General features: G+C 42.0%; 3 protein-coding genes across 3 annotated transcripts; all 3 read left to right on the plus strand.

Annotated features, from left to right (window-relative positions):
- Positions 1 to 1,294: 1,294 nt before the first annotated feature.
- TEOVI_000342600 (uncharacterized protein) lies at positions 1,295 to 2,065 on the plus strand (the record flags this gene model as incomplete). Its single annotated transcript, XM_067226331.1, has 1 exon — positions 1,295 to 2,065. The coding sequence occupies one exon, from the start codon at positions 1,295 to 1,297 to the stop codon at positions 2,063 to 2,065; it is 771 nt and encodes a 256-aa protein (XP_067082432.1).
- Positions 2,066 to 6,444: 4,379 nt separating this feature from the next.
- On the plus strand, positions 6,445 to 7,428 carry TEOVI_000342700 (expression site-associated gene (ESAG), putative; the record flags this gene model as incomplete). The annotated part of the gene is made up of 1 exon (XM_067226332.1): positions 6,445 to 7,428. One exon carries the CDS (start codon positions 6,445 to 6,447, stop codon positions 7,426 to 7,428), a length of 984 nt encoding a protein of 327 aa, XP_067082433.1.
- Positions 7,429 to 10,902: 3,474 nt separating this feature from the next.
- TEOVI_000342800 (uncharacterized protein) lies at positions 10,903 to 11,673 on the plus strand (the record flags this gene model as incomplete). Its single annotated transcript, XM_067226333.1, has 1 exon — positions 10,903 to 11,673. The coding sequence occupies one exon, from the start codon at positions 10,903 to 10,905 to the stop codon at positions 11,671 to 11,673; it is 771 nt and encodes a 256-aa protein (XP_067082434.1).
- Positions 11,674 to 12,958: the final 1,285 nt, after the last annotated feature.

The raw sequence follows: 12,958 nt of genomic DNA on the forward strand, positions 1-12,958 counted from the left end.
AATGATGGGGATGATTTTATTATTCCTCAACTTAAGAAGGAAGTTCTTAACTGCAAGTGGTGCTTGGGAAACTGCAGTCCACTTGTGAATATTTGCATTCTGAAAGAGATTGAAGAGTCTCGTACATGTATGCGTGAACAACACAACTATGATTCATGTTATTATTTTAAAAAAAATATGGTGGGAATTGCAACACACATTCCAATGCCATGATTCATGAGGCTTTAGCCATAGATGGAGTTTGCTGCGAAATGGAAGGATTAATTTTGCATGGAGTTTTAGGTGACCTCGGAAGGATAACCCCGCGGGTGTCCAGAGGGCAAGTAAAGGGGAGCACGGGAAGCGGGTTAAGGACACTTTCAGACACTTCCGCTTCGTTAGTAAATTATCGTTTCAATTCATATTTTGTGTAGGATAATGAGGACGCTTACTGGTTATTCAGCATGATAATTATTTCGTATATCTTTCTTGTGGGTAGTAAAAATGGAAGGTAAGGACGAAACTATTCTAAAAAATAGAGATGTTGATATTGCTGTTATGGAATTTTAAAAACCGAATAGGTTAAACGACCTGCATTGCATGTACACAACCCATGAATCTTACAAGGCTTGTAATTGAGCCACTTGAAATGTAAAAAGCAGAGGTGGAGAGGCCTAACTTTGGAAATTTTATAATAGTTTATGGGTATAAAAAGCGGGAAATGCCCGCGTTGTCGTGGTCAAACTGAAGCTCTAGTCAATCCCGAACATGCTAACAGCGGTGAGGGAGCTGCCGATGCATAGTAAAGGAAGCACCTGATAAAATAATCAGCAGCCTCCAGTCAAGACTATAATTCAAAAATCGAAAGAACCAAATGGATAGTTTTTTTTTAATGTTACTGGTAGGAGATTGAAGCTGCTCAAAGATACGTTGTCGAAGTTGAATTTTATTTTTTGTTGTCCTGAGTTTTGGGGAATATGGAAAATAAGAAATCATGCGATGCGACTGAGGAGGGGTCAAAGGAATTACGAGTAGGAGAGAGGCTTGAATACACTGACGTACCTAAATGATGCCTCGCAAAAATGAAGTGAAAAGAGACAGAAGGTGATGGAAGGGACCCTCACAGCACTTGAAAGGTTTTTTTCATGAAGATAAATAATCGGAATAGCGTGTCTTCTATTTAGTTTTTTGTGTACGCTGACACCATGTTTGAATGTAATTGTTTAGCGTGAAGCATGCATTCATGCGCTGGTCCTTTTTTATTTCTTAATAGCGTTTCGTGTATTTTCTTCGACTGAACCCCTGGAGGCAAACAATGCTCAGAGTTACGCCAATCCTATTTTTGACGCTGAAATTGCTTGTGCTATACGGTGGTTGCGGACCTTCAGCGCGGGTTTCAACCATTGACGCGGGATGCGAGGGATACTGGGACTCCTCCACTAACAAGCACCATTGCTGGCCTCAAATTACAAGCCCAATCAATCCGAAGATTAGGGAGCCGCGGCCCGCTCCAGCTCCCTTGCCTCGTGACTACGAGCTACCAAGAATGAGCGCAGTCAAGAACCGGATTCAAGAGGCCCAGGGGAGTGCTGCATCGAGCCCAACCGCTGAAAGTGGAGCTGGTCATCCAGCCTCGCGTGTCGGGGAACCCTCTTCGGAAGTAAGTGATCGTCGAGGCGGCAGCGGGAGGGGAGATGAAACCGTTCAACCATCTAGCAGTTCCCGAGTCTCGGAGGCGGCGGCATCTCCGACAACTGAGTACAGCGAACAAAAAGTAGATCCAACCGGGCGGGAATTGGGAACCGCGGGTGAACACCAGAGCGTCGAAGACAGGGATAAAGGGAAGGAAGAAGGAGAAAAAAGGGTTGCAGGGGAGCAAGTAGCAGAGCATGAGAGTGGGCGCGTTGTCCAGCCGTCACCACAGGGAGTGGGTTCAGGTGCAGGTCAAAGCGACAAAATGGGAGTGGTCGCAGATACTGTGGATGTGCAAGATTCCACAAAGAACGCTACGCGAAGCGGTAACGATGCGTTGCGTAACGGGTGTGTGATGATACTATCTGCAACAGTTGCATTCATATGTTCCTAATGCTTGTTACCGCACGTGCGTACGTGGCCTTGCGGCCGTTCAACTGAGCTGTCAGCGTGCTGTAGAAAAACCAATGTGAGAGTTGCTAACGAGCTCACAGCTACATTTTTCAAAGAGGATGCTTGTGGAGCATTATAGACCTGTACGGCGAGATGCGTGAAACACTTTAATGCAATCATAAGTAGTATGCAAAAGTAGGGTAGATACCCGTACGAGGGGAAAGGGAAAGTAAAGTTTTAAAGCGGGTAAGAGACTCCAAATCAGAGCTAAAAACACAGGACAGGGTGATGTATGGCTTCACAAAACTTATTATTTATAAAAGGGTACAACGTTAGCAGTACTGAGAAAATTATGACAGGTGGATTATTTTTAAAATGAGATATGATAAAAAATACGTTCCTCCCGGGTAGAAACATATCACAAAATAACGATAGGTTAATGAAGGACTTAACGGAATCGTATGCTTAAAATGTTGGGAAGAGACTGAACGTTTCGACAACAAAATTGGAGATCATATCGATAACCTTAAGTTGTGTTTAACTGAAACAAACGGAGCGCATACATGATTTAAAGCAAAACGTGTTCAATGAACGAGAGAATTGCACAAAGTAAAGATATGTAAATAACATAAATAAATTAGGAATAGATCGCGAAGTCAGGCAAACGTGAAGGAAAGCTAAAGTGGTGTTTAAGCGGAGCATGATTAATCATCAAAGACAGCTTGTTAAGAATGCTACCGTTGCGTATATTTTCTTTGATTATTTTTGCAAGCTTTAACCAAACCACATCTAATTAAACCACGAGCACATAATCTCTGAGAACACCAATAAAGTTCGTATCTTTTTAAGCGTAAAGCACAATACTAATAAAAATGCAATGAGGAGACATTGGTGAATGCATTGTTTTGCCCCCTTTTCTCTGATAACTTCCCGATATACAGAAAAGTACGATGTACGCTGGCGTTACACATATTATCTCCTCCATTTTAGCCCGTTACTCTATTTCAAGGTTATCATTTACGGTCGTTGCTTTTATGTTTTTTAGATGCATATGAAATAGTAAATGCCTTGAATACCAAAACAAATATTCTATTTGAAGCAAGTCACTAACACTTGTGACTGGGTTGTTGGTGAAGGTGAGGTAAGTGTTCATGCAGTGTATGAAGCTTCACTCCCCTGAAAAAAAAAATGCAACGATGCGATGTGTCAGAGCCGTTTGAATAAACTGAATGACCCACGACGACTCCGTATCACCAGAACAGTTAATACGTGTAATCGAGGCAAGTTAGGTGTGCGTGAATAGTGAAGAAGATACGAAACTGTCGCTGTGTATTTTCATGGCGCTGAAAGAAAAAAGGGGACCATGAAAGCAAAACGGAACTTCAATTTCTATCTAGGACGAACGGGCACAGGCACCAACGGAAGATGTTCTTGCACTTCAAGTACAGACTCGACATTTCTGACATCGGTTTGAGAGGGAACGACAAGAACGTCTGAGCGAGCGGTCAGTGTGGTTGAAATACGGAGCGTGGACATCGGGGCTACATGTGTGCAAAACTGCGGTCCTCAACTTCTAATGTGCAAGGTAGAAGCGACAAAATCTCCAGCAGTAGAAGCTCTTTTTCCCCAATAAAGGAAAATCTCATTTCCTGTCACCTCATGTTCTTCCCTTCTTTGATGCAAACTCGGCACTCATTGTGGTTTGATATGTGTTCCATCGTATGTGCTTATCTCATACAACTATGTCGTCCGATTCTCACGGTATGCGTGCACACTTCTCTTCTAACCGCTGACCCTCAACGAACACTTATAGAGCCACGTCTAAATATGTGCGTTTCTACAAACAACCCTCTTGTCTAAAGGGTTACAGGTTTGCAGGTGATTGGGCGCGCATGCGACCGGAACAAAAAGTTATCAAGAAGGCGACAGGTATGAATTTATTTTTTGGAGGCGACGTAGATAAGGGGTGGCAAATGCGGGTGAACTAGTCATATTCTAATGTTGAGTTGCAGGATCTAACGTCATTGTGTAATGTAACACTGTTAAAACGGTCAAGTTGTGTGGATAAGGAAATATTGAGGAAAAGAAACTTGGAAAGGTTGTATCTCCGAAGCGTAAAGAGCACCTTTTTTTTCTGAATAGCTCGGAGACAAATGATGTGTACCGTTCGTTGGGTTGATTGTGCAATGTGCCTATCTCGCATAAGGCACAAAAATGTGCGAGAACGCTACAAGTGTTTTGGCGTTGGTGAAATCGAAGTCCCACCATGTATAAACTACTGGTGGTTATACAATGATTAGTGAGGGAGCTGTAGTATATTTGTGCGCTGCGTGATTTGAAAGTGTTGTGCCCTTATAAAACAAGAAGAATATAAGGCAGACGCGTCGAGAATCTAAAGAGAAATGTAAATCTGCTGGGTCTTGATAATAACGTTCACTAACGCTATATAGCAGACGTATTATCTGTTAGACGCGTCAGGACCCTTAAAGTGCTACCCTTAGGTGGGGTTGCAAACACGTGACCGATGAGTTGAAAGGATTTTCTGTGCTTTCTGACGTGAATCAACTGTGTTATATTGAAATGACCCGCCGGATGGGTGCGATGAGGAACTAAGGGTCAGCATAAGCCCTAATGTGCTCTTTTGCTGCCGCTGCCCTAATGCAACGGACGCCGTACATCCTGGGATCATTAAAAGCATCTAAGAGTTTTCGTTGGATGGTTTTACGCGCATTGAGGAGGGCCCCAAATCACAACTTCTTCCCAACTTGAAAAGGCTGTGTATTAAAGGTATTCAAATTCCCTGGTATACTCTCGAAAACTGAGAGAGCAGAGTACATACATACCGCAGTAGTTTTTGGAAACTGCTATCGTGACATCTGCATCGTTGTGAACGGTCCTAATCACCTTAAAACTTGCTCTACCCCAACTGTGTATTTGTAGGCTTTCCTAGTTTTAACCGTCCTGTACACTGGAAATAGAGTGGCGCGCACCAAGGAGCAACTGCACTTTTTTGGGGGGTTGGTGGTGTTCGGTATCTATTGCATTTCGATTTTGTCACCTCTACTTATCTCTAAAGAAACTTCTCCACACTGTGCTTGCTATGTCCCTTGAATAGAATCTCGTTTCTCTCCATGGGTCGGATACACTCTGTCAACACTTCTCGTTTCGGGAGTATCGTTATTTCCTTTCCGTACCCTTCTTTTTGTATTCAATTTCATTTATGAGCCAAAAAGGTGGGAAGTATAGAGGGGGCGGTATATACAGCTTTTTTTGAAATATTTTTTGGATACCGATGGGTACTTACCAAAGACAGCACAGATTAGATTATTTATTTGTCTTTGGAGTCGTTGTGTGGTGTGAGGAATTCGACAAACACAATGCAGCTGGCCACAGTGTCAACGCTTTATGTCTATCGTATCTAGCATTATGGTAATCATTTCGATTCAACATAGGAACCCTTCTTGGAATCTGAATTAAGGGAAACTACGTAAGAAAAGCGCGAAGTATGTGTTAATTGCTTTGACTTGATGACACTGCTTTCATTCGGTAAATGTTGTGGGGAATCAGACAAAGGGTCGTATGCGATAGTATGGCTGTGTAATAAATACTTCACTGCTGACATATTTCCCATCTCAAGTATTTTAATTTCCACTTTTTCTGCTAATCTTGTTTCTTTGTTTCTGGTGCATCTCCAAATTTCATGACTGTTTGTTCCACTCGCAAAACCGATATTTTTCTCAACGTCCGTGCCTCTTCACCCGCTTCCGCGCAATGCTGAGATTGTTAGGCCACTCAAGGGGGTTCGTATGGACTGTAGTTAAGCTCCACGCTCCCTTTAACTCAGATCTTAAGGGGGTTTACACCTGGGCTTCGTTTACATAAAAAACGAAGGACATGTATATATATTTTCTCCCCAAGCAATATTTGTGTTCTCTTACCGCGCCGCCTTCGCAGTAAATTGTAAGTTGGAGAGGGGAGGAAATATCTTCACATATCTTTTGTCGTGTTTGAGCACAACATATACGTTTGTTGACTGGAGAATGTGAATAGTAAACGGTGTGGTATCCTTAAGCGTTTGATATGCCATACGGTTCGGTAATTTTTGATGAAGGTAGTGTACGAATTTCCTTTGGATTATGCGCGAAAAAAATATAGGTGTGATGGGGTCAAATTTGTCACACCGCTCACTAGAATTTTTGTTTTTTTCGTTCCGAAAAGTGGTAATATTTACCAGGTCATACGTGAGAAGTTGGTAGTTGTGTGAATTGCCTCGGCTTGAGGAAGAACACTTCTTTAGCGCTATGCACCTATAATGCGTTCTGTGTTCAGTGAAATGTACATGTTTGATTTCGTGCCACTTCGTGTGTAGCGGTGTAGCAAATGAAGGTTATGGTTCCGCGATGGGTATTTCTGTCAACATTTTTAATCTGCGTTGATGGGGAGGAAGAGGTAAGTCGCTGCACATCGATAGATGATTACAAGGGCATAAACTTAAGTCACTCCGTTTGCTACTTAAGTTGCCTCTCGGATGCACTTAACAGATTATACACCAATGGAGAGAAGAAACTGTTTGTGAATGAGGAGGTATATGCAAATGCATCCCGTATATTGGATGATATGGAGGGTAAAGCAGGTGAAAGCACAAAATATTTGAGTGTTATTAGCGGTGTAATGGAAGGGAAACATGATAAATTGGAAAAACTTATATCTTATGGAAATGAAATGGGAGACCTTGTAGCTAAGGTGGGTGGATTATTTTCCAGAGTCAACGAAAGTGTAAGGGCAGTAAGGAAAGAAATACCTGAAGCCCTCATAAAGGCAAATAAATATTATACAGCCATAGTGGAGATAGCAAGGACTGTTTGGGATGATGTTAAGGCAGTGAGCAATGATGAAGGACACGAGTGCAAGAAAGGAACGCCCAAAGGTGTTAAAGAGTTCTCAGTCACATGTAGCAACCAAACATGCTCCTTGTCAAACGGTGTGAGCGAGAGCACCCCCCCAAAATATAGGGGAGGTTGTCTTCAGATTGATGTTTTAACTGGCTCTGGCTCCGTCAGTGAATGCTTCAATTTACCGAGGGGTAAGCTATACAGACACGGTGGGGTAAATTTTTCGAACGATGTGTTGAAATGGCCTCAAAATTACGCTAATCGTTTCCAAATTACAGTTGAGGTACAAAAAATATTTGATCCTCTCATCGCACTGTTTGCTTCTGGACTTCCACCTTCCGTACTTCTTGCAGTGGCGGTCAATGTTACTTCTTTCTACTCACGCTTTAAAGGAGTACACAGCAACTTCACTTCGGTGCTAATAGACACCAATCTTACTTATAATGTGAATAGTACTAATTCTACCATCTAGCAAACATATTTATATACATTTTTTTTTCCACCAATGTGCTTCCATGCATGCCTCTGTGCAAGTTTTCACGTACCCAGTTACTTAACAAATTTGTCTTGTTATTGATATGTTATGCTTCCATGGAAAAAATATTGTGCGCCGGCGGTGCCGTATTATCTCCAATACAGGAACGGCTGGTATGTACGAAGTAAATCTTTTCCTGGTTATTTGGCTTCCGGGGCTAGTGTGAGCTTATTTAATAAAATGGAACCTTAGGAAGTGCCAGCGTGGTGGCCATTCTACAGTTAGACCGCTTCGACAGGGTCTCTGGGAGGCACGGCGCTGTGTATCATCAGCAAGGGCTTTGTCTACGAGGCAGTGGGCGTGCTCTTCACTGTTTCGCTAGCAGTTCTGGCGTTTTTCATATCCATATAAGTAACCCTGCTCAAACAAGTAACCGTCATTTGTTTTGTTGCGGGGACGTATCGGAAATGGTGTGTTGATGGAGGCATCCTGGGGGAAATTAGTGAACAGGCAGAGATGGGGCGTGAAAAGGACTTGGCGCGGCGCTTCAGAAAGAGGGGGTGATAACTCGGGATTTAGCAGTTAGAATTTTGGACTGATTCATATTAGGAGGGGGAAGTGTTCTCTGCTGCTCTGCTGAGGAATGGATTTGCTGGACGTTCTGTGATGAATTTATGGTGCGTATTTCACATCGGACAATATGAAGGAAGGCAGTGGCTCATCCCCACTTGCAACGCCCGGATTGAGGGGGGGGTTCCCTTCATTGGAAGGTTTCTGAAAAATTTCACGCACAGCATTTATGCAGCTGAAGTACAGAACTGGCAACGAATTCTTTTTATGATTTTATCTGCCTTAGTGGTGATTAATCAGAGGAAGACGGATGAAAGTGTAAAAGAAGTCAGCGGGATTTGCGGTTAGTGCAGTTTTGGCGACGCTGTGTTAGATACGGAAAATACTTAGGAGTAATCTAAAACGTTATTAAGGTTTCTTAGGGCAGCACAACTCAGAAAAACTAGCCACTTGAAGGACTATGTGGAAAAGCAAAAGGCGCAGAAGTGGCTTCTCAAAAAAAAAAAAACTAATGAAATATTGTTTAGGGCGGTAACTGATGAAGTGAGTGAGGTTACAAGGGAAGTTGAAAGCGTTTGAAGAATGCGGACGAAACAGTGTGCTAACACTCACGAGCGTGACGGTCGGTTACGGGAGATTTGATCTGTTTTTGCGAGGGAGATAACCTATTGTCAGTGCGCAAGACCATTTATTTTACTGAATTCAATGAACTATATCACCCAAGCGAATGTCAAAGTCGAAAAACCAGAAGTGGATATGGAGTCACATAGAGTAAATGTACAACGACACTTGGCGAAGGCTTTCCGACAGAAGCCGATTTTCAAGTGAGAAAAAGAAACCCCGAGTGCCCCCCAAAAGCACCGCAGAGGAAGTAGAGGCGCGCGCCGTGTGCACAGGAAGATGAAGAGAAAGAGTTACCGACGTGCACCGAAACACCGACACAAAATGACTGTACTTTGTTTACTATACCCAAGGGAGTAACATCAAGATAACGCAAGCGGGTTCAAATGGTTTGATAACTTCAAAAATGGTGAACGAAATGGAGGGTATGAACAAAACTACAAATAACAGCACGAAAATATAAGTAAAAAAAGCCTAGTCGAGAAAATATACGGACAAATAGTAAACGTGAACCAAAATAAGCAAACAACTCCCGGCACTGAAACGAGTGTTGCTATAGCAGGACCACCGGAAGGGTGAGAGAGTTCCACAAAAGTTGTTTCGAAACCTTTGGGGCTGTTTTTTGTTGATGGAAAGTTGTTCTTAATCAGACTCATTTGGGATTTTGAACAAACCTTAGAAAATGGTAGTTGTGACCAAAGGGCAAGAAGCATAGTGCATGGAACAAGGAGTTTGTGTGCCTTTTCAAACCATTAAAGAAATATTGTTTATAATTCGCAGAAGAAAGGGGAACTAGGTTTTTGAAAAGCAGAAACAACTTGAAGGCAGGGGAAAGAAAATAAATAAGCTGTTTTGAGAAAAAACGAAAAGGAAAGATGATTTTGTAATTTTCGTTCCAGGGAAAGGTGAAGGAGAGAGGCAAGCTAATTAAATATGATCTTTAAGGTTCGCTTAAAATGCGTTGGCAAACGAATTGAAAAAAATATGGTATGAGAGAGCAAGTGATATTGTGATTTAAGGTCACCCCAGTTGGAGAAACAGAGTAGTTGCCAGCGAAAAATAAGTGAAAAAACAACAAAAGGACTAATGTTGCCAGATCAAGTTTACAATTTAAGAAAAGTGAAAACATTAAATATACGTTTTTAAATGCACTTGGTGTGAAAGTAAGCTGTTCTCTGGGTGCGTCATCGCAACTGAATTTATTTTTGACATATGCCTTCGAGATTTGAAGGAATAATTGCAAGTAATGTGAATACAATTAGGAAGTCACTAGGAAAAAATTACGGTCGGTAAGGTCCTTTAATACTCTGCTGAACTGAACCTATACTTCATTGAAAGGATCTTAACCGCAGATGACAGTGACGACAGAGTTAGTTGCACCCTTTTGAAGAATGACATTTTAATGTAATGTAGCAGTTGAAATATAAGTGTTTGTACATTTACAGTAATTTTGAATCCAAATATGATAATTTACCGTTAAAATATTTAAATATATCGCAACGTAGTTTTGTTCCCACAACCATTGGGATAAGCGGCAATGCTGACTGTTGTTCGCATTCAGTATCTTAGTTTTCACCCTTTTTTGTTTATCTTTAATTTTTATCAGGTGCAATATTTTTATCTCTATGGTTTCCTTTCGTACGGGAACTTACCACATCACACTCGTTAAATATTGAAACGTTACAAAAATTGAAGGGGGTACACAAGGGGAATTGGATGGTGAATACCGAACTCATGTCAGATTTTTCCTTGGTTGTAATGGCGAGGGATGCAATGAAGACTCTGCAGAAATTTTGTCATATTCAAGCCGACTGTTTTATGCTGTGCATTGGTATTTGTTACACGAAGTGACCTAAAAGTGGAGGGGAAAGGGTAGGAGGACTGCGACGGTTTTAACGATAGATGAACACAAACCACCTGGAGATGTGCAAGAAAAGTGAAAAGAATGTGTGCCTCATAAAGGTGCACGAACATCAGCCAAAAGGCCGAAATCGCGCACGGTTGCCCGAGTAGTGAGTGAATGTTGCAAACCACCCTTTTTGACTTTTGAATACAGCGTTTGGTGTTGAGGGGGTCATCATTTTTTTATAACATTTTGTATTGTCTGAGGTCAAAGCTCTAGTTGCCTAAAGGTTGGTTAAAAAAAAAGCAAAAAGGCCCTGGGAGGGACGAATGGGCACAACGAATTAAATGAACGATTTTGTACTTTAAAAAAAACATCTCTAACATTTTCCCGTAACGTTTTCTGTGATTCTGTGCAGAAACTCGGAAAGACAGAAAATGTCCAAATTTACTTCGGCCCTGTTTTTAACCCTACTGCCACGCTTGCTGTGCGGTGAATCAACGACCACAGTGGTATTTTCAACTGACCCCGCGCAGTGCTACGATTACTGGGCACCCAAAGGGTATGAGAGGTGCGGAAACCAGAAAACAGGGAGGCACGGTTCAAGTGCCCATGTGCCTCCACAGCCTTCAAAAAAACCTCTTGAAGTGAAATCCCGGGTTGAAAACCCAGCCAACCGGCATAACGGGGGACATCAACGACAACCCGCAAACGCGACTGGTGAAGTAGCCCCAAAAGAAGCACCGGTTGTGGTGGATAACCGTTCTCAAGCCGAGGAGCGACGGGGTGATAAGGCAGGTGACAGCTTATCTAAATATCGTGATGGAGGACCACCTACCAATGCCCGAGGCACGGTGGAACAATCGGCGCCACATACCACCGCCGATGAGCATAGAGATGAAATAGGGCAAGGACAGATGAGTACACATGACAAGCAAAATGAAAATGACGATGATAGTGAAAAAAAGAGAGAGAAAACGATTACAATCCAGAAACTACAGGTAACAAAGGACAATGACAAGGATATGCTGCATCCGCCACCACGGAGGGCGGTGTCGATCGCTGCACAAGAAAATACACAGGAAGCGATGCAAAGCGACGCTGATGACCAGGGGTCGGGAGAAAACAGCACACAAGGGGAGAGAAGCGCAGCCCACAAAAGATATGCAGCGATACTCTTCACAGTAATCAGCTTCGTGTACCTTTAAGACGTGTTGCGACAAATCCGCGTATGAGTATATGACTGCCCAATGAAGTTAGAAAGGTAAGACGCCGAGGTCGGCATGAGAATCAGTAACTAAATCACAACTTCCTTTAGGTGGAAAACACTTTCGGAGAGTAATAACGACATGATATTTAAAGGACGGCGTTGTAAGAGTCGTTGGTCGCAACATAATCATGAGCAATGTACAAAGCTAAGGAGAATAGTTGGAAAGAATATTAAAGATTGAACTTCTTCATTGCTCCAGGCAGAATACACCAGTAGTAAAAGCATTGCACATACGGGATGGGAAACAATAAGTGAACTGAAAAAGTGTGGTTACAAATTAGCTAATAATATTTCACTTCAATAGTATTCGGGAAAGTGTGGCTGCTGAAGCTTTCGAAAATGTAATAAAAATGCTTCATACCCAACATTAGCGCTACTACCACAAGCCTTAAGGCAGTCGTGAGAACAAGTGTAAGCAGGATCGTGAATTAAAAATTTGCTAACGACATCGACAACTTTTCTAACGATATTTAAACCCTATCGATGCTCTTACGTTTTTTTTAAATGACGCGAATAACAAATGCGAAAATAAATTATCTCAACGTTGATGAATTTATAAGTAAGCAAATATACGAGGTGCTGATATGTGGAGAAGTTAAATTAATTGGGAGAAGTCACAAGGGCACGCAAATATGAAGAGAGGAATTGCTAATAACAGCGCCCCACCTGCACAGAGTTAATTAAAGGACATCACTTGAGGTGAGCAGCCCTGTATATGTTTTATTAAATTTTTTTTCCAGGCACTCAGTTGTAGCCTATTTTTTTCATGTCTTAGTCTGTAACGGTTGGAGAAAATTTTGGCCCTCGCACACCCTTAACCATAAAACATAATAGAACTGAAACGGGGCCCACCGGTTAACGGACTGAATTTTTTATTAGTTGAGTTAACTAATTACACAGTTCTATATTGTGTTTTGGTAAGGCGGGTATGGGGACGAACAATTTCTCTCCTGTATTATTTCACCATTATTTGATTTTTCAATTCCCTAACTTACTGTTTTTGTGGTGTAGTGTTGCAAAGTTAGTACGAGGAGAAAATACATTAATCAAGTTCTCAACATAAGAAATCCGAGTTTTTGTTAAGGTAGTATTAAAATTTTTTTTTTGAATTTTCTTCGTGCCTTCATGAGAGTTTCCCCCCACTGGCGCGGCTATCAGCCATCACTGTAGAGCCCTGAGATGCTATCGGTCTGGCGACTGTGGCAGAGTCTCCCTTTTTTATT

This window comes from Trypanosoma equiperdum (genome assembly GCF_001457755.1).
Source record: "Trypanosoma equiperdum strain OVI genome assembly, contig: ctg_746, whole genome shotgun sequence".
Classification (NCBI taxonomy): Eukaryota; Euglenozoa; class Kinetoplastea; order Trypanosomatida; family Trypanosomatidae; genus Trypanosoma; species Trypanosoma equiperdum.